Here is a 20177-nt window from a genome sequence, read left to right as displayed (position 1 = left end):
CTATTCTCTGCACTAGTTAAGAGCAGAGATAATTGAGTTCAAGAAAAGTGGAAAACTATGCCGGGCGGTGGTGGCGCATGCCTTTAATCCCAGCACTAGGGAGGCAGAGGCAGGTGGATCTCTGTGAGTTCGAGGCCAGCCTGGTCTACAGAGCTAGTTCCAGGACAGACTCCAAAGCTACAGAGAAACCCTGTCTCGAAAAACCAAAAAGAAAAGAAAAGTGGAAAACTAACCAAGGGAAGGGATGTTCTCATTACCCAAGTTGAAGTCTTTTGTCTGACCTTGGCTGCAGATTACAGCTTGACTCCCCAAACCTCTTGGTTTTACAGACACTGGGCATGCGCCAGTTAACCTTTGCCCATAAGACACGAGCTCTTCAGTGTCTCCTCTATTTGGCTGACAAGGAAATGATAGAATCTCTCTTCAAAAAGCCCATTGAAGAAATGAAGTAAGTAGAACTCATTTATTGTAGTAGAAAGAAGCAGCCAGGTGGTGGTGCATACCTTTAATCCCAGGCTAGGAGGCAGAGACGGGTGGATCTTTGTGAATTCAAGGCCAGCTGGGTCTACAGATTCAAGATCCAGGACAGCCAAGACTCTAATATGGAGAAATTTTGTCTTGGAAAACAAAAGAAAGGAAGGAAAGAAGAAAGAAACAAACAAACAGATTTTATTTTTTCTATTTATATCTGACCGATAGCTTCTGAGCCTTGATTGAAGGAATGGCTGCTTCCCAGTTGCTCTATAAATGCAATCCCATTACCTTGATTCCTGATATTTTGGCAAAGGGGAAACAGGCGTATGAGAACTTCTTGTCTTCATCGTTTCTCCAGAGACTGGATGTTCTCTTGGATGATTTCTATCTATACTTTACCCTGTGAAGATATCTGGAAGCCTAAATGAACAAGATTACCTCCTGTGGCCCTGTGGTAGCTTTGGTTTTAGATATAAATGTGAACCATAAGAATACTTAGAAACACCTCTGTTTTCTAGATCCTATCTGAAATGTATAACTTTCCTGGCATCATTTGAGACGTTGAATATTCCCATCACATATGAACTATTTTGCAACAGTCCCAAAGAAGGAATGATTAAGGGCTTGTGGAAGAACCACAGCCACGAACCTATGGTACGTAGAGTCGCCACGCATGGCCAGGCATGGCAGTCTTTTCCTTAACTATGCAGTGCGAGTCGCTCAGTCACCTACCTTTGCCCCCAGAGGTCTAATGCCCTAGACCTTGCCTGCATTTGCAGCCTGCAGTTTGGAACGATAAGGCAATTTGGAAGGCCCTTTCCAACCTTAGAGTACACGGGCTAGTTACCCTGTAAGCAAGAAAGAGCACTTGTACTTCCTTCCAAGGTCCGCCCTGTAGGAGGGCTGCCATTCTTTCCCGCCAAATCGCCTTACTGTTGCAGCTGGAACTGGAACAGGAATGAGGCCAGCTGTTCTTGGTTAGAAGCAGGAAAGGGAAGGAAATGGAGTCCCTCGCTGAGATTAGGCATTAGACATTTGTGGGGTATGCCCATGTGTTTCATAAAGGTACTCTTCCATTACCGGTATCTTAAAGCAGTGTAATTTTGTTGTTTTCTTGTGGTGTTTTGGCTTTTAGGCAGTACGATTGGTAGCAGAGCTTTGTTTAGAATACAAAATCTATGACCTGCAACTTTGGAACGGACTCTTGCAGAAGCTTCTCGGCTTCAACATGGTAAGTAAGACTCGGGGCTTCCTGAAGCACAGCACCGGGTATTGATGTATGCTGCAAGCCTTTGTTCTTGAGCCTGCCAGACTCAACGACTGGTAGAGAAAGTTAAGCTCAAAATGGCCTTGGGGAGTTGAGAATGCTTCTCGGGACTGCTTCGCCAGCAGTGCGAAAGCGTGGGCTCCATAGCAGTGTTGTAAGAAACCCAGCGCTCAGGCAGGAAGGCGCGGGAGTCAGAGGTGTGGGGCCATGGTTTGAGCCATTCTGTGCCACATGAGAAAAGGGGGGAAATGTGCACAGTTGCCAGATGTGCTGGTACACTGCAGTCCCAGCACTGTTGTGGTTGCCCAGGAATTGAAGGCCAGCTGGGCGGTAGAGTGAAGCCCTATCTCAATTTTTTTTTTTAATGTCTAATCTTTTGTGTTGAGGTGTTGAAATTCAGCATTTTGGTAATCTTAAAATTTTTAAATTTTCTTCTCTTTTACAGATTCCTTACCTGAGAAAAGTTTTATCCTCCATTTCTAGTGTCCATTCATTATGGCAGGTGTGTGCTTTTCCTTTGAGGGACATTTCACTGAGTTTAATCTCTGTGCTCCGTAGTTTCTGGGCACCTTGTGCTGAGCCGTCAGCTTTGTAGTAAAGAAGAGAGCAGATAAGCCTAGGATGGCATCCCAGCATCCTCCGCTGCCATCTCGCCTTCTGAGTCCCAGGCTTCGTGAGCCATTTGGTTCTGCTCCAGCCTTTGTCATAGAGCTGTTATTTTATATCCACTGGAACACCCTCTCAGAGACCTACAGATCTTTAAAGTTGAGCCTTCGTCCGTTCTTTTCCAATCTCATGAGCTGTGCACCTACAGAATCATTGTACAGAAGTAGATCAGCGGAGAGACAGCTCGGTGGTGAAGAGCACTGTCTGCTCTTCTAGAGGACCCAGGTTCCGCTCCCAGAACCCACCTGGCAGCTCACAACTGTCTGTAATTCTAAGATCTGAAACCCTCACACAGACTTACATGCAGGCAAATACCAATGCACATAAAATAAAAATAAATTAAGAATAAAAAAAGATCATTTAGGGGCTGGAGAGACGGCTCAGTGGTATAGGCTCTGGCCATCAAGCCTGACAGCTTGAGTTCAAATCCTGGGCCCCACATGGTGGAATGAGAGAAACAACGCCCACAGTTGTCCTCGGCATGCTGCATCACTTGCTCACAATAAGTAACTTTTTTTTTTTTTTTTCGAGACAGGGTTTCTCTGTAGCTTTGGAGCCTGTCCTGGAACTAGTTCTTGTAGACCAGGCTGGTCTCGAACTCACAGAGATCCGCCTGCCTCTGCCTCCTGAGTGCTGGGATTAAAGGCGTGCGCCACCACTGCCCAGCAATAAGTAACATTTTTTTAAAGGTTTTAAAAATAAGGTAATTTATTCTTAGTTTATTATAATTGTGAAAATATACTAAGTAAAACATTAAAATTCTCCTTTGCCAGGTGTATGATGCACATCTTTAATCCCAGCACTCAGGAGGCAGAGACTCTCTGTGAGTTCAAGGCCAACCTAGTCTACAAAGCCAAGTTACAGGCTTTGTAGTTCCAGGACAGCCAAGGCTCCACAGAGAAACCCTGTCTCAAAAACAATAATATTCCCCTTTACTAATCCTTTTAGAGGTACTTTCCTGTTGCACAAATACACTGGTGGCCGGGTGGTGGTGGCACACGCCTTTAATCCCAGCACTCTGGAAGGCAGAGCCAGGCCAGCTTGGTCTACAAGAGCTAGTTCCAGGACAGACACAAAAGCTACAGAGAAACCCTGTCTCAAAAAAACAAAAATAAACAAATAGACTGGTATGTGTGCACACACATAAATGCAGTCATGTTTTAAAGTGCTATTTTCTTTAATTATCTCTGTGTGCACATGAGTGAAGTGCTAGAGGAGAGAGAAGGGGGTTGGATCCCCTGGAGCTGGAGTAAAGCTGTGAGCCATCTGACATGGCTGCTGGAAACTGGACTTGTGTCCTCTGCGTGAGCAGCCGCGACTCTGAGCCCTTAAGGTGCTATTTCCATGTCACAGGAGGATCGGGAGATTGTTCATCTATCTTTATTTATGAAGGGAAAATCCCCTTTTTCAAAAGTGTGTCATTCGATGGCTGACCACCACTATGAGCTAATACTAAAATGTTTGACTCACTTCAAAAAGAAACCTCAGAGCTGGGACTGTAGCTCAGGGAAGCATGCATGAGGTCCTAGATTCAGTCCCTAGTTACTGCCCAAAAAAAAGAAAAAGAAAAAAGAGCCCCATATCCGATAGCCATCCTTCCCTTCTTCCATCCCCTCGGGACTCCTAGTCTTTGTATGGATTTATTTGTTTTAGACATTTCACATCAATATGTGACCTTCCGTGTCTGGCTTCTCTCCTATAGCTAAACACCACATTATAGCATTTTTCCATTCTTCATTTCTTTTACTGCCAAATATATGCAAATATAGTAGGCCCTTACTCTCTGTGAGGGTTAGTTCTAGGACAGCACCACCCTGCAGATTCCATAATCTTTGGCTGAATCCCATATATGAAAAAGCATACTATTTGCATGTAACATACTCACTTCCTTCTATAAATTTACTTTTTTATTCTTATTACATTTTACTTAGTTATTTTGGGTGGATGCGTGTTTGTGGGTGTGCGTGTTTGTGAGTGGCAGTCAGATGACAGCCTGTGGGAGTCAGTTCTCACCTTCTACCATATGGGTCCCATCAAACTCCAGTCATCTAGCTTGGCAGCAGTCACCTTTGTCCATTGAGCTGTCTCACCAGTGTATATTTTAAGTAATTTCTACATCACTCATAATGTGTAGCACTATATAAGTAACTGTAATACAGTATCATGTAGGAACCATGACAGGGATGCTCAATATGGACATATGGTTTTAGTCCTAGCGTACATGATAGAAACCTTGATAGAATTCCTCAGTGCCCATATTTCCACAGGTCCCCTACTTCAGCAAGGCCTGGCAGCGTGTGATCCAGATCCCTCTGCTCTCAGGTAAGCTTCTGGCCTCTCAACACCCACAGTAGCATTTTGGGGTTGTTTTGGGGTAAGACAGGGCTTCGCACTATAGCCCAGGCTAGCTTTAAACAGCATTGCTATCTCAGCCTCCCGCACCATGCCTGGCTGACTGTGGCATTGATGTTTGAGTGCCTATGTGTTTATTACCCTTTCTTCTTCAGCCTCCTGTCCTTTGAGACCCAGTCAGTTATCAGATTGCTATGAGAGTCTCATCGCCATTCTAGAGTAAGTAGATGTGTGTTCTCTCATGAAAGTTCCTTTCCAGTCAACATCTTTACCACAGGGGGATTAAAGGTGTGCACCACCTGCTTTCCACGTGTGCTGGAAAGTTTTCTCCAAAGCTGATGGTCGCAGCACTCTGAGATTAGTGCTGCAGGTTTACAGTGCCTTTGCTTGCTCAGTTCTGCAGTGTTGGCACGTGGATCCAGGGCTTCTAAGAGTTTTGCTTGTTTGTTTTTGTTGCCCTACCACCACCCCAGACAGAGTTTCTCTATGTAGACCTGGCTATCCTGGAACTCGCTCTGTAGACCAGGCTGGCCTGATCCTCCTGCCTCTAGGATTGCTCTCAAAGACTCATTCCTAACGAGTAAAAATGTACTGTGTAGCAGCACTTAGGCATTTAAAGTAATGGACAGTGAACGGGAAGGTCAGCAGAAAGAGAAAGGCTAATGTGGTGTAGTAATCTGTCAAGTCACTAATTACTGCCTCTCCTCGAAGATGCCCAGTTTCGGATGACCTGGACATGATGGGAGTCGCCAAGCAGTATGTCCAGCTAGAGCTTCCTGCTTTTGCACTGACTTGTCTGATGCTCATGCCCCACTCTGAGAAAAGACATCAGCAGATTAAGGTATCTTGTATGTTGTCCCTCTTGGGTTGCCAGGACGTATTGCCTGTCCCTCGGAAGAGTGCCTTTCCATTCACCAGACCTATAAAGCATGCATGCTCAGTGTGGGTGAAGCAACTGATGGATCGTAGCAAGACTGACTGACGTGCAGCCACAGGGCATCTTAAAAGGCGTTTAGGCATTGTTCTGTTGTATGGGGAGATTGATTTTCTTGGCAGCGCAAAGTGAAGCAAGAAAATCTCAGTGAGACTATCCTCGGCCAGGTGTGACACATGCATCTTATTTTTTTCAACTGTTTTGTTTTCTTTTTCAACACAGGGTTTCTCTATGGCTGTCCTAGAACTGTAGACCAGGCTGGCCTCAAACGCAGAGATCCACCTGCCTCTGCCTCCCAAGTGCTGGGATTAAAGACGTTCACCACCACCACCCAGCTCATTTTTTTCAGTATTTAATAGGACAGATGAACTTTTAGTTTAAGTAAAAGTGTGTACAAAATTGACCCTGAAGAGAGTTACACAGCTCCAGTGAACGTCACTCTCCTTCCTCTGGTCTAGTTTTGTGCTTCTTTCTTCTCCCCTGGTCTTGTGTGTCCCAGACAGGCCTCCAGTTTACTGCGTAGCCAGGGGTGGTCTTCCTCCACCTGAGTGTCATGACTATAGGCATGCTCCACTCTGCTCGCCCAGGTCTGGGGCAGACACTCTACCAAGTTACCCAAACTAAAGAATCCTACAAAAATTTTTAAAACTTTCCAGACTTGACAGCAACTAGTAATAATAACCCTTTTTAACTATGCTTTAATTTTTTTCCCCTAGAATTTCCTGGAGTCATGTGATGCTCAGATTATTTTACAGCAGTTAGAAGAACATATGAACACAGGCCAACTAGCAGGATTTTCAAATCAAGTAAGAGCAGTTTCGTTTCATTTGCTGTGTCTGAGCATAGCAGGTAATTCTTATCTCCAAAATACTGTTCCTCCACTCGTCAGGTTCCTGGCTGGGCATGTGACTCGGTGGTAGAGCACTCACGAGCATACTCGGGGGCCTGGCTTCAATCCCCACTGTTACATAAAAGATGCCATGGCTGTCTTGTTTATTGCTGTGCCCCCTAGAGAAACCATACCCTTTAATACTTGTAATTAGATTCTCTTCCTCACTTTTAAAAAAGCCCAAGTGTGTACCAACAGTAGCTCTCTATTCATACACTGCACTGAGCCGTGTGCCCCTCCTGGAGCTTTAATGGCAAAAACTGACATCTCAACCCTGTTGGGAATTCATCATTGGTGAAGACTTAGGATTAAACACATTTTTTATATAATGATAACTTTCATTTCATAGATTAGAAGTCTGATTCTGAATCATGTCATAAATAAGAAGGAATTCGGAATTTTGGCAAAGACAAAATATTTTCAATTGTTGAAACGGCATATGATAAACACCAACAATATCACCGAATTGGTAAACTATTTGGCAAATGATTCAAGGTAAGTTAACATGGGGAGACATCAATTTACTGTAGAATTTCCTTAAACTGTGTCTTGATTCTGGAGAAAAGCAGCCATTCTCGAGCTGTGTGGTTGAACCTGAAGCTGCAGTCGTAAGCCGGGCACTCCTGCAGTCTCAGGAGTTCATCTTCCCGTGTCTTGCAACCTTGGAACATGAATCTGTCATCCAGTAATTGAAAGAGCTGTCTGGATCCTCAAAATAGGCTTCTTATAGTCCTGCTCCGAACCCTAAATTACATCTTTCTTCCTCAATGCTTGCGTGGCGCGCTGCTGGTCTTATGTAACATGCAGTTCTTGCTAAGCTTGGTCAGTTAGCTTTCTGCACCTACAAGTTGAGAAACGGAGCTGCTTGAGCTGGAGCCAGGATTGGGTGTGGAAAGAAAGAAGGGATATACAACTGACACTCTAGAAGGGAAAGTGCAGTCAGAGAAATTGGCCTTGGCTCCATCCTCCAGCTGGCCACTCAGGGGTGCCCATTCTCCTCCACATTCCATGACTCTAGCTGCTTGTTTATCCTCAGAATCCATTGTCATGATTCCATTGTCGTATACGGATGAATGTTAATTTTTGAGTTAAAACTGGGCTGTGTAATAAGCTTTATGTGAAGAATACAGTTTGACACGTATATGACATCTATATATTGTTGAAGTCATCACCGCAGGAATCACCCCCAAGGGTCTCCTCACGTCTACCTTGTTCTTTCTGGTTCCAGTTTAGATGAAGCATCAGCTTTGATCACTGAGTATTCAAAGCACTGTGGGAAGCCTGTGCCACCAAATGCAGCTCCCTGTGAAATCCTGAAGGTAAAGCCAGCTAATTATTGCTCCATTTCAAATGAGACCATTTATAGATTTTAATTAAATTATTATTTGCGTGTGCGTGCTTGTATGCATGCGTGTGTGTGTGCACCCCTGTTCGCATGCATACACATATAGAGGTCAGTCCTTCCACTATGGATTCTGGAGATGAAAATTAAGATTGTTGAGTTTACATGGCAAGCACTTTTATGTGCTAAGCACCTTGCCAGCCCTACTATCTCTATTTCTAGTCTTGCAACTTGTAGCACAAATTCTAATTGTTGATAATAAAAACCTGAGTCAGATATGAGGGGTGAAAACCGAAAGGTCAGAGAAGCAGAGCAGCAGCTGCTAGACAGACCTTTTACCTCGACCGAATCCTTAGACCAAAAGGGCCATCCTGTCCTCAGACTGCATCCTCTGACTAACTGCTTCGTCAGACTCCACTCAGTTTGGCTGCTTAGACTGCTGCCTCAGGCTGCTGTTCAAATGGCAATGAGCTCCTGTCTCCTCCCACCTTCTATTCCTCTCTCTTCCTACCCATATCACCCCTGTCTCTACCTCCCTAGTGCTGTGGAATCCCTAGTGCCAGGATCTCATTGTGTAAGCTCTTTCTCTTCAAGACTGGATCAATTCATGTAGCCCAGGATAACCCTCTGCCTCTATCTCCCGAGTTCTGGGATTAAAGGTGTGTGCCACCACTGCCTGACCTCTAGTGGCTTAGCTCTGCACTTTGATCTTCAGACAAGCTTTATTTGTTAAAACACAAAATATCACTACAGCAACTGACTCTGTATATTCTAACAACAGTCACGTTTGTATGTGCCTGTACATTCATGTATCATATGACTGGGTTCCCTCTAAGCACGGTGTTATGCCAACATCACAGTGTATCTACACAAACCTAGATGGTCTCAGTGTGCCACCCAGTGTCCCAGTATGTCCTCTTGATGCAGGTGGAAGACCCAGGAAGCCTGAGTCTGCTGTAAGTACAGCAGTAGACTCTTCTTTACGGGGCGGGGGGGTGGGGGGGGTGCTTCGAGACAGGGTTTCTCTGTGTTGCTTTGGAGCCAGTCCTGGAACTAGCTCTTGTTTGTAGACCAGGCTGACCTCGAACTCACAGAGATCTGCCAGCCTCTGTCTCCCAAGTGCTGGGATTAAAGGCGTGCGCCGCTACCACTGGGCCTAAGACTCTTCTAAGCTATAAAGTGTCTTCTTTAAGCACTATGGCCCTTAAGAGCACAGCAGTTCCTCATGTTGTGAGGGCCCCCAACCATAAGAGTATTATTGTTGCTACTTCATAACTATAGCTTTGCTTCTGTTATGAATCACAATGTAAGTATTTTTGTAGATAAAAGGTTTTCCAAGGAGGTCATGACCCACAGGTTGAGAACACTGCGCTAAACAGACTGTTTAAACATTGTGTGTGGCGAGTAGCCTAGCACCATCATTTGTGATCATTATCACTCGGGAGCCCGGCTGTCCTGGAACTCGCTCTGTAGACCAGGCCGACCTCAAGCTCACAGATCCTCCTGCCTTGCCACCTGCAGTACTGTGATGAAAGGCAAGCAGCACTGCCAGCTCCAGTGTCAACTATTATGTGCACATAATTATGCTCCCCATGAACATGAGCAATGCGTTGTACAACCATGAGATCACTAAGCCCCACAGGCCAAGTGACCTGCCCGAGTCATTTGTTGCCTAATGGCCCAGCAGTGAGTGAAACCCCAGGGCCTGTTGACATGCTCCAGTGCACCTGCATTTTACCTTCTGTAAATAGCTAGCTGTGTTTGTGTCTGTCATTGTCTTCTGGGGCCCTTTGGCTAGACACTGTCGTGACAAATACTGAAGAGAAACAGTTCAGAGGAGCCAAGATTCTAAGATTGCAGTCCACGACCATGGCTCATTTTCATACTGTGGCCAGACAGAGGATGACATCAAGATAGAAAGAATCAGGCCTGGAGAGATGGCTCGGGTTAAAAGCACTATGTTCTCTTCCAGAGGTCCTGAGTTCAGTTCCCAGCAACCACGTGGTGGCTCACAGCCATCTGCAATAAGATCTGGTGCCCTCTTCTGGCCTGCAGGCATACTTGCAGGCAGAACACTGTATACATAATAAATAAATCTTTAAAAAACAAAAAAGATAGAATCATCCAGGGAGTGGCAGGGGCAGGAAACACCTGTTAAGCACAGCCTCCCTCAGCTGAGTCCTCTAACCCAGCCCATCTCTAGGTGCCACCACATTCCAGTGAGTGAGCAAACTGACATCCAATAGGTACTGCTCAGCAGTGCCACCAGGTGGAGATCAGGGACACCCAATACTGACACCGTGTAACAGCTCAATATTAACTTACAAAATGAAAATGTTGATTGCACTGTATTTGTAATCCTTAAAGTTTGTTTCTTTCTAGTCGTACCTATCTTCAAATGCAAGGTGCTTTTATATGCACACATTAACACTTGCTGAGTCACAGGTTTTATACTTACCTAACAGTTTTCTGTTTAAAATTAAAGCTAGTGCTCACAAGATGGCTTAGCAGGGAAGACCAGCTGCTGTCAGGCCTGAATATGTGAGCTTAATCCCCAAGACCCACAAAGCTGTCCTGACACACATGTACATGTACACTCGCCCATGTACACACACGCGCGCACACACACACACACACACACACACAATAAATGTAAACCAGGTGGTGGTGGTGCACGCCTTTAATCCCAGCACTAGGGAGGCAGAGGCAGGTGGATCTCTGTGAGTTCGAGGCCAGCCTGGTCTAGAAGAGCTAGTTCCAGGACAGGAACCAAAAGCTATGGAGAAACCCTGTCTCAAAAAGAAAAAAAAAGAAAAAAAAATTATCAAAATATTGGGAGGCCATCCAAAGAATGTCATAGTTAGGGAGCCAAAAAAAAATGTGGAGGGAAAAAAAGGGAAGGAAGAAAATTTTGCCACACTGTTAAAGACAGTAGAACCTATATTAAACTTTTCATTTTTGGGTAAAAGCTCCCTCTTGTGTTCGGAATGAGAATTTGCTTGACAACTAGCAAGGACTTTAAGAACAGTTTTGCTGACCTGTTTTCCTGATGTTCTTCCCATATGTACCTATTGGTACATGATTATCAATTCTGTAACAAATCAGAAAAATCACAATACAAAATATGTTTGTTTCCTCTTAGACCCATATATGGTTTCTGTAGGAAGAAAATTACCAAGTGAGGCAGGTCATTCCATTGAATATTATAGACCTTTCCCAGAGGTACAAAGAGAATTCCTTGACGTTCAGTAATGGGTGGAAATGACTGATGTGTTTAATTATCAACAAAGGTGATTCAGATTTACTCTCAAGTTTGGGAACTATTTCTGTATGGCCATAGCTATCTATCATGTCTTCACTGAAAGGAAAAGAAACCTCCTTTTGACGATTCTGTGGACTCCCATTGCAGACACAGAAAGAATTAACAATAGGAGGTGACATAAGAGGAAATCCTAAGGAGATTATTCTGCTTGTAGAGGCTGTAGAGAATTTGCAAAAGAACCACATCATAGAAAGTTAGAGATTTAGGAGCTCGCATGTCATCTCTGGCAGTAAATTTGGCTGTGTATGATCTTGCACAGGACCTTCAGCGTTTTTAATGAGATAAATATATTTCAGGGTCTAAAAGTCACACCATGAGATAAGTGAGGCTATGAGGCATTTGACATCCTTTTATCCTTCATCTTCCCTACTGTTGATACTATGATCCCCACCCAAGGCCCCGAAGCCTTGCTTCCTAAATGTATTTCAGCACACAGGCATTTTTTTTCCCACTCTAACAACATACGTGCAGTAAAATACCTTTATAAGTAAAAAAGATCAGTCGTCTCACAGTTTGGGAGGTTCCATATTGAAGAGGGTTCAAGCTCTGGTGTTGGAGGTAGATTACAACATTTCTGCAGGTATATGCACAAGAACAAGTTACCGCATACAATACTAAAAACATAAAGAGTGGGCGAGGCCAGAACTGACTCTTTTATAGCCATCTCTTTAAGAAAGATGTCAAGGAATCATGGAACTACCACACATTTCCAGTGACATAACCCTTACACACACACACACACACACACACACACACACATACACACACAGTTCCAGCTGTTAAAGAGTATTCAGTATCTCAATAACCCTACTCCATGGACCAAGCTTTTAATCACATGACCCTTGTAAAAGACTCCAACAGCAACCAAGTCACAGTAAGTAAACTGGGCAAAACAGAAATAACTCGGGCCAACCTTCACTCCTTGACAAAGTATAACTGGCAAATCAAGAATGGTTAATAGGAGTTCAATAATTATATTTAAAAAAACAAAAAATAAGAGTATTTGTGATTATGTTAGAGACATTTTATTGTTTATTTTTCATTAGATTTGGATTCTTTACCAAATACACATTGAAAGGCTATGCATATGTGTTAAGTGATAATACACTTTCTTCAACCATTGGCATTCATTTTCCTCATAGCTGTAGATATTTGAGAAGAGCGACTTCTGGTGAGATATTACTGATGTGGCATGATGATCGAGTACTATATACATCTCAGAAGAATTCTTATCACCACAGCAAGCTCAAATACACATTTCTTAAGTAAAGGAGCCTCTATTTTATTAGGGGTCAGATATTTTACTGATACTGGAATGAGAATCACGGATGATGTAATTCCAAAGCCTGTCTTCTTTCATTGCCATATATTTTCCTTGACGCCACATCAGGGGAATACAAAAGCTGTGGCTCAAGGAAAGATCACTTATTTAATGCTTTTGTGAGAAGAGAAATAAGGACAGCAACAGCATTGGGGCATGTACCCTGAGGATATTGGGTTCAGGAGTTTTCTTATTCCCTTTATTCCCTCTCTGTTCCTCTACTTTCCCATCTGCCTTCCTGTCTTCTTTTGTCTTTGCTTATTATTTCTCTGGATTTTCTACATTTTTACTATCTTCTGATTTTTCCAACGACTATAAAAGAACAATGTCCCCTACCTTCATCTCATAGACACAAAGTTCCATAGAGTGCCAGTACCATCAACTTGATCCTGATGCAGCCTGGTTTGGTGGGTGTGGTGGCTTAAAGCCCAGCAAATGGCTAACAATATTACCACAAAATGCAGCAGTCTTGTAGAGAGAGGCCATGGAGGGAGGCTTTTAGAACATGTGTTTGTTTTTAACTCTAACAATGGTGTACTGGAGAATAAAGGTATGTAGGAAGCCATGAACCCTGTCTTCTGCTTATCAAAGAATTAAAGGTCTCAATTAGATCAGAATGTCACCACTTGTCACTGCGAAGGAAATCACTTCATGGAGATTAGAACATAGCTGAGAACTAATCATTGTAAACACAACGTACCCCCAAATAATTGCATGTAGGGGACAGTACACTTTCCATCCTCGTCCTACCAGTCGATATGACCCTTTAGTTTCTAAGCCTTTTCCCTCTCCTTCTCCTTCCTCTCCTCACTCACCACAGAGTCTCTTCAGAGATTTATTACAATGAAATTGAGGAAAAACAGAGAGCTTTGCTCTTCCCTATAAAATCCCATGCATGGACTGCAATTCGGTACTCACCAGGGAGTTCTCTAACTTCCCTTCTCCCTTGGGAGGGAGGGGTTGCAAGCAGCTAGTCAAGCTTGCCTGCTGAATGAAGGCCAAATGTGGGAAAAATGACTGAGTGCTACTCCGGTGCTGTCAGATGGAGTTTGCCTCCAGCGCCAAACCCACTAAAACTGGGTCTGGAAGCTATCAAAGAAGAAATTTGATGCATGTATGTTTTTACCCACAGTCATCCATCATCAGGGATTTCTGTATTTGAGGTATGTTGCAGACTCAGGCAAGCTGCTGTATATCAACTGTGATCAGTTTTTAACAGGCTGTAATAATCTAAAGGGAAACAGCCCCTTGGAATCCACATGCCAGTATTTTTTTTTTCATTTTTGTAATTTTCCCTTTGGTACCAAATTCATTAAAACAAAACCCTGAAAGGCAAGACAAATTGAGCAATTGTTATTTAAGAAAGCTCTGACTTACTTGTATATATGTCTTTGACTGCAGGTTAAAATGTGAATATTTAGATACAAACAATGAAGTCAGATGATGCCACTTGAAGTGTATTGGCCACCCACAAAGGCTTCAACCTGGACATGGTGCCTGGTCACTTATATATGTTAAACTGAAAGAAAAGAAAGTTAGAAAGATAGAAAAAAAGAAAGAAAGAAAGAAAAGAAAAGAAAAGAGAGTGGATGGGAGGATAGAAGCAAAGAAAGAAAGATCACTCTTGCTAGATATAATGGTCTGAATACGTATCCAGCCACACCACAGTTTTTACAATGAGCCCTTAATCCACAGAAGGAAGGTATTTGGTAAATATTCCACAGCACCCAAACTCTAAACCACTTCTGGTTTACAACACATTAAGAAGTATTTCAGAAAAGATACAGTCAATATTTATCCTCTATAATGTAAGACACGCAGTAGTTTCAGAAACTTTCAAGATAATAGACAGAAGCTGCTATTTTGAGATTTCTCATTAAATTCCAGTTCTGGCCTGGCATAGTGATATACGCCTTTAATCCGAGCACTCTGGAAGCAGAGGCAGGGGGGGGGGGATCTCTGATTTCAAGGTCAGCTTGTTCTATAGAGTAAGTTCCAGGACAGCCAGGACTACACAGAGAGAAACCCTGGAAATTATTTCAATAGCTTCCTTCTCTACACTAGAACTAGTGAAGACTCCTTGGTATGACATATACATGTCTTCTGAATGTACTTCCTATTTTCTCTCGAGCTTCATCCATCTACCCTTCTATTACTGGTGTGCTTTCTACTTCAACAATATGGAAATACCTATAACTTATCCAACATCCTGTACTTTTGCAGACTTGAGAATTTCTTTGTGTGATTTTCACTATTGGAATTTCCACATTGTTGCAACACTTGGTTTGCAAAACTCTTCTGCGGGGGTCCTTTTATAGATAGCCTTTCATGATCTCCAACCTTAAAACAGCATCCATTCTCTGTATTCCTCCCTTTCTCTCCCATAGAACATACCATATCATACTGTAGTTTCTGGTTGGTCTTTGATTTGCTTTTACAGTGCTGAGGATTAAACAAATATAAGAACTTGTATGTGGTAGTCAAATGTGTTTTTGTAAATATTTTATTATTATTTATGTATATATAGGTCTATATATGAGGACGGAATAAGAATGTCAGTTTGCCTAGAGCTGGAGTTATAGGTAGTGGTGAGCTGCCTGATATTGGTGCTGAGAATCAAACTTGGGCCCTTTGCAAAAATAATATGTCCTCTTAACCACTGAACTTCCTCTCCAGTACTAGTGAAGTGGGTTTTACCACAGCTACATCCACAGCCCAGACTCATCTCTGATTTGGGTCTTATTTCTGCATTGTATTGTGATGTTTTGAAGAGAGAGTAAAGACTACAACCCCCAAACACATGAGACTAAATATTGTATTTATTTCTAGGAAGGGGAGAGAATACTTATTTTCTACCTCTCTAGGTCAGTTATTACTGTCACTCTGGTTGTATTGAACCTTATCATTCACCTCAATCTATTCCCAAACACATTCTGGATATTTGGAATTTTTGATGATTCTCTAGAGGGCAAAGTATAAATTCTTTAGCTTGGCAATCACAGAATTGCCAGAACAAATTTTGATGCAGTGTCCTTGCTGATACCTACACAGGCACTACTTGTGATTCAACTATGCACAATGACAATACACTGACCTTCACTTACTCTCTGCTGTTCTGGATAGACCCTTTGGAGCTTACATTAAGTGTTTTAACCTCTGTACTTCCTTTCTTAACTTCCCACAGTCCAAATTATGTATGCCCATCTTTGTGTTCCTGGTACAATCGTCTGTTATAATATATTTTATACTCAACTCTAACCATCTCATTCTCATAACCTTCATTTTCTCTTTTGGAAAATGAAGCATGAGTGTTTAGTCTATAGAGGACTTGTAAGATGTGAGGGATAAAACAGAGGAAAGCTGTGTAGCAGTCTTGTCCATAGTTTGCACTGAATAAACAGTTGGTATGAACTGTGTTAGGGATTTTGCATGTATGAACTCTTTTCATTGTCCTTACCTACTAGGTACAAATATTGTCTCTGTATTCCTGGTAAAGGTACATTGAGTTGGAGACAAAAATGACTTGTTCAGGGTCACAAAAGTGGTTAGTGGGACATCTAGTCGAATCTTGGTGACTTAATACTAGAACCATACTGTCAACACTATTCGTTCATGTATAATTCTTTTCACATGTAAATAATGGGAACTGCTATAAGAGATGGACTGCTTCTACCTACATCTACAATAACTATCTCTCTTTGGGCTGTTCCTCGGTGCTTTCTAGATGCTCTGTTCATCCTCACTGCCTCCATGCCATTAATCCATCCTAGAACCCTAATGGAAAGTCTGAATGCACGTCAGACAGGAAAGTAACTGGATCCATGCTGAAAAGCAATTTTACTCACTGTTTCATTTGATGGTTTTTTTTTTATAGTTTTATGATGATTACAGTTAGAACTTCAACTGCATCACACAGACCACTATTTGGCTTTTTATGTTCATATCACACTGTGAGACCCATATAAACAACATAAATTGTACAAATGTCAAGGTCCATTCTAATAATATTAAATGTCTGTATTGTTTTGCAATTTTAGAAAGTAATATAGCATATATAAAGTCAATGACAAAGAATTCCAATATTGTAGTAGTCCCTCAATATTCACAAGGTGATGATCCTCCATGGGTACCAAAAGGTATAGATACTCAAATATCTAATATAAAATATCATTGAGTTTACATATAACCTGAATTACTAATATAAAATGGCATATTGTTTATATACTGCATATGCACATTCACTGTAGACCTTAAACCATCTCTAAGTTATTTATAATACCTAATGCCATACAAATACTATATAAATGATTGTTAGACTATTATTTTTGGATAATGACAAGAAAAAGGGATATAATCATCCGTATAGATGCATTCTGACCAGTGTTTCTCAACCTTCCTAATGGTGTGACCCTTTAGCCCAATTTCTCATGTTGTGATAACCTCAACCATAAAATTATTTCTATTGTTACTTCATAAATATAATTTTTCTACTGTTACAAATTGTAGTGTAAATACCTGTGTTTTCCAATGGTCTTAAGCAACATCTGTGATTTAAGCTTCCCTACATAGAATACAAAGAGATGCAAGGTAGTCAAGGTACAAACAATGAATGCTAAAGAGATGCTGCATGTGTATGAAATGGCATGAGGCTATAGCAAGATGTGTTTTCAAAGGCATTCCTTATCTGGGCAGTGGTGGCGCACGCCTTTAATCCCAGCACTCAGGAGGCAGAGGCAGGCTGATCTCTGGGAGTTCGAGGCCAGCCTGGTCTACAAGAGCTAGTTCCGGGATGAGCACCAAAGCTACAGAGAAACCCTGTCTCGAAAAACCAAAAAAAAAAAAAAAAAAAAAGGCTTTCCTTCCCGTGGGTTTGGTGCAGTGCTTGCCACACATTTTGCTTTTTGGAGTTTTCTAGAATTAAAAAAGAAATCTAATCCAAAGTGGTTGAATCTGTAGATTTGAACTTCATTTAATATTGAAAACCACACTTACCTTCCCTCCATGTATCCATTACCATTTGTGTTTATATTTTCTATGTCTATGAAGCAAATTGGTGGGCCTCATTAAGATTAAGAAATATTTCCTGAGGTGTGTTTATAAGGCAAGAATGCTTTTTATAAACTTATTTGAGGCAACTTGATGAATTTGGTTCCCCAAACCAAATGTACTGTCAGTGACAGTAACTTTAAGGATGCATAGAGAGTCTTGGGTAAAACATAAATTACAAGTTTTAATTCTTTGCCTTAAATTGCTAGGTGGGTTATAGAAAATTAAGTTCCTTCTTCCTTTCCAGACATTTAGTAATTTGGGAAAAGATGAACCCCCTTAGCTAGTGAGAAAGTCCAATTAGAGAGATAAGAGAGTCAAGCTGGGGAAGGAAGGAGTGGGGGTAGGGGGATGGGACAGGAGCCAGAAAGGAGGAAATCACACCCACCCTGGAGTCAAGGCAAGGTTTGTAGTTTCCACTAAGAAACCTGAAAGCTCAAAACAGGAAGAAAGGGGTGAGGTGCAATCCAAAAAGTAATCAGCTCACTGACATTTTATTTATTTTTACCTGGGGAAAAGGGTTGTGAGGAAGGGGGTTTAGGCTCCCAGGTTGACACAGCAGCTGCAGCTGCAATAAAGGAACCGGGTGTCTGGAGAAGTGGAAGAGGGGCCCGGGATAGGGAGTGGGGGCTTAACCTGTTTCTCGTTCTAAACAGAAACTCACACATTCTGAATAAAGGAACGAGAGACTGTGTGAAGTTCAAAATGGGAGATATTTTCAAGCCCAACCAAAAAGGAAGTTACTCTCCATGGACACAAAATCTATCTCAGTAATTACCTAGAAACCTAAGGGAGACCTCCCTGCCCCCAGTACCTTTTAACTACCCTATGAAAAAATGCAGTGGGAATGGAAAAAGAAGAAATGAGAAAAAGACAGAAAGCATACAAAATTAAGATAAAAGAAAACTTGTTTGAAATTTTTAAAATTGATTTTTATTGAGCTCTACATTTTTCTCTGCTCTCCTCACGGCCTCTCTCCTCCCCGCTACAACCCTCCCCCAAAGTCCCCATGCTCCAAATTTACTCAGGAGATCTTTTCTTTTCCTACTTCCCAAGCAGATTAGATCTATGCATGTCTCTCAGTGTCCTCATTGTTGTCTAAAATCTCTGGTATTGTAGTTTGTAGGCTGGTTTTCTTTGCTTTATGTTTCAAAACCACCTATGAGTGAGTACATGTGATAACTGTCTTTCTGTGTCTGGGTTACCTCACTCAAAATAATGTTTTCTAGTTCCACCAATTTTCCTGCTAAATTCAAGATGTCATTTTTTTTTTCTGTTGTGTCTTGTAACATTGAACTTCATTCCTTTCGCAGGAAGGACAGGAAAGAAAAGAGGAAAAATGGAGTGTGAGAGACAGTTGAGAAAGTATTCAATGGTGTCCCATAGTATGCTCAGGCAGCTAGGAGCTCAGACTCTTGTCACTAAAGGAGCTAAAAGTACACTGTTATGGGTTCTAGGACAAGAGTGTTCTAGGACACTGAGTGGTCTCAAGAAAATGTTTTCCACTTCTGCCAGCCTCTGCTCTACAGAATGGGTAGTGAGTGCTATTTAAAATGAAATAATAGGTGTGTAAGGTAGAAGGTACAACAGTACAGGTTCCTGACAAAGCTTTATTGTGCATTACCTGCTACACATTTAATTCCCCTAACACTTGGGGTAATTAAGAATCATTATTGCTTTCTTCAACAAACAGGAAAACTGGATTGTAAAGAGTTTAGTCCATTAAGGTTAAAAAAAAATAGCTACTAGCTGGAAGACAAAAGCCAGCTCTGATTAAGCTTTTAATCAGAGCTTTTAACACTCGAACTCAAGAAGGTAAGGTCATCTAAGTAGTTATTACATTGTGGACTTCATAGTGTTTATATTTTATTTGTAGGATGTATGTAGTGAGGAGCTACAGGCTGCTTCATGCCACCCGGCTAGCTTTACCAGAAATAATTACACGGAAACTGTATTTTTTAAACACTGCCTGGCCCATTAGTTCCAGCCTCTTATTAGCTAACTCTCACATCTTGCTTAACCCATTTCTATTAATGTGTGTAGCACCACGAGGTGGTGGCTTACAGGGAAGATTCTTAACCTGTGTCCATCTGGGAAAGGAGACCTATGGTGTCTGCTTCACTTCCCTTCTTCCCAGCATTCTGTTCTGTCTACTCTGCCTAGCTAAGCTGCTGTCCTATCAAAGGCCAAGGCAGTTTCTTTATTAACCAATGAAAGTAACACGTAGACAGATGACCTTCCTTCAGCAAATGTATATCGATTGAGTAGTAATACCTTAGAGATTGGGGTAAAAATGTTCCTTGATTGATGGAAGGGTTATATTCTGATGAACCTAGTATAAGTTGAAAATATCAGGTTCAAAATATACTTGATATACTCAATCTACCAAGCACCTCTGCACAGAGGCACAGCACACCACTAAGTATTGCCTCTTTAGTCTTGAAATCTTGTGGCTGACTTGGAACTTTGAATGACTGTTGCTGCTGTGTATCTTGAAAGACATCTATACCCTTTTGGCAAGCTGAGGGAATGATTAATATTTAAAATTGGAAATCTGATTTCTA

General features: G+C 42.0%; 1 protein-coding gene across 1 annotated transcript in view; it reads left to right on the top strand.

The window, feature by feature from the left end:
* Kntc1 (kinetochore associated 1) overlaps positions 1 to 20177 on the top strand; it is a 92064-nt gene that overhangs the window by 70155 nt on the left and 1732 nt on the right. Inside the window, exons 53-62 of the mRNA XM_050146636.1 lie at positions 330 to 448; positions 993 to 1128; positions 1610 to 1705; positions 2187 to 2243; positions 4675 to 4729; positions 4915 to 4978; positions 5471 to 5600; positions 6410 to 6499; positions 6932 to 7077; positions 7811 to 7901. Coding sequence (XP_050002593.1) covers positions 330 to 448; positions 993 to 1128; positions 1610 to 1705; positions 2187 to 2243; positions 4675 to 4729; positions 4915 to 4978; positions 5471 to 5600; positions 6410 to 6499; positions 6932 to 7077; positions 7811 to 7901 — 984 coding nt within the window. The remainder of the gene's footprint in view (positions 1 to 329; positions 449 to 992; positions 1129 to 1609; positions 1706 to 2186; positions 2244 to 4674; positions 4730 to 4914; positions 4979 to 5470; positions 5601 to 6409; positions 6500 to 6931; positions 7078 to 7810; positions 7902 to 20177) is intronic.

This window comes from Alexandromys fortis, unplaced genomic scaffold, assembly GCF_014885135.2.
Source record: "Alexandromys fortis isolate MF-2015 unplaced genomic scaffold, M_Fortis_MF-2015_v1.1 scaffold_56, whole genome shotgun sequence".
Lineage (NCBI taxonomy): Eukaryota > Metazoa > Chordata > Mammalia > Rodentia > Cricetidae > Alexandromys > Alexandromys fortis.
The sequence above is the reverse complement of the archived record's forward strand: the minus strand, read 5'-3'. Positions and strand labels throughout refer to the sequence as shown.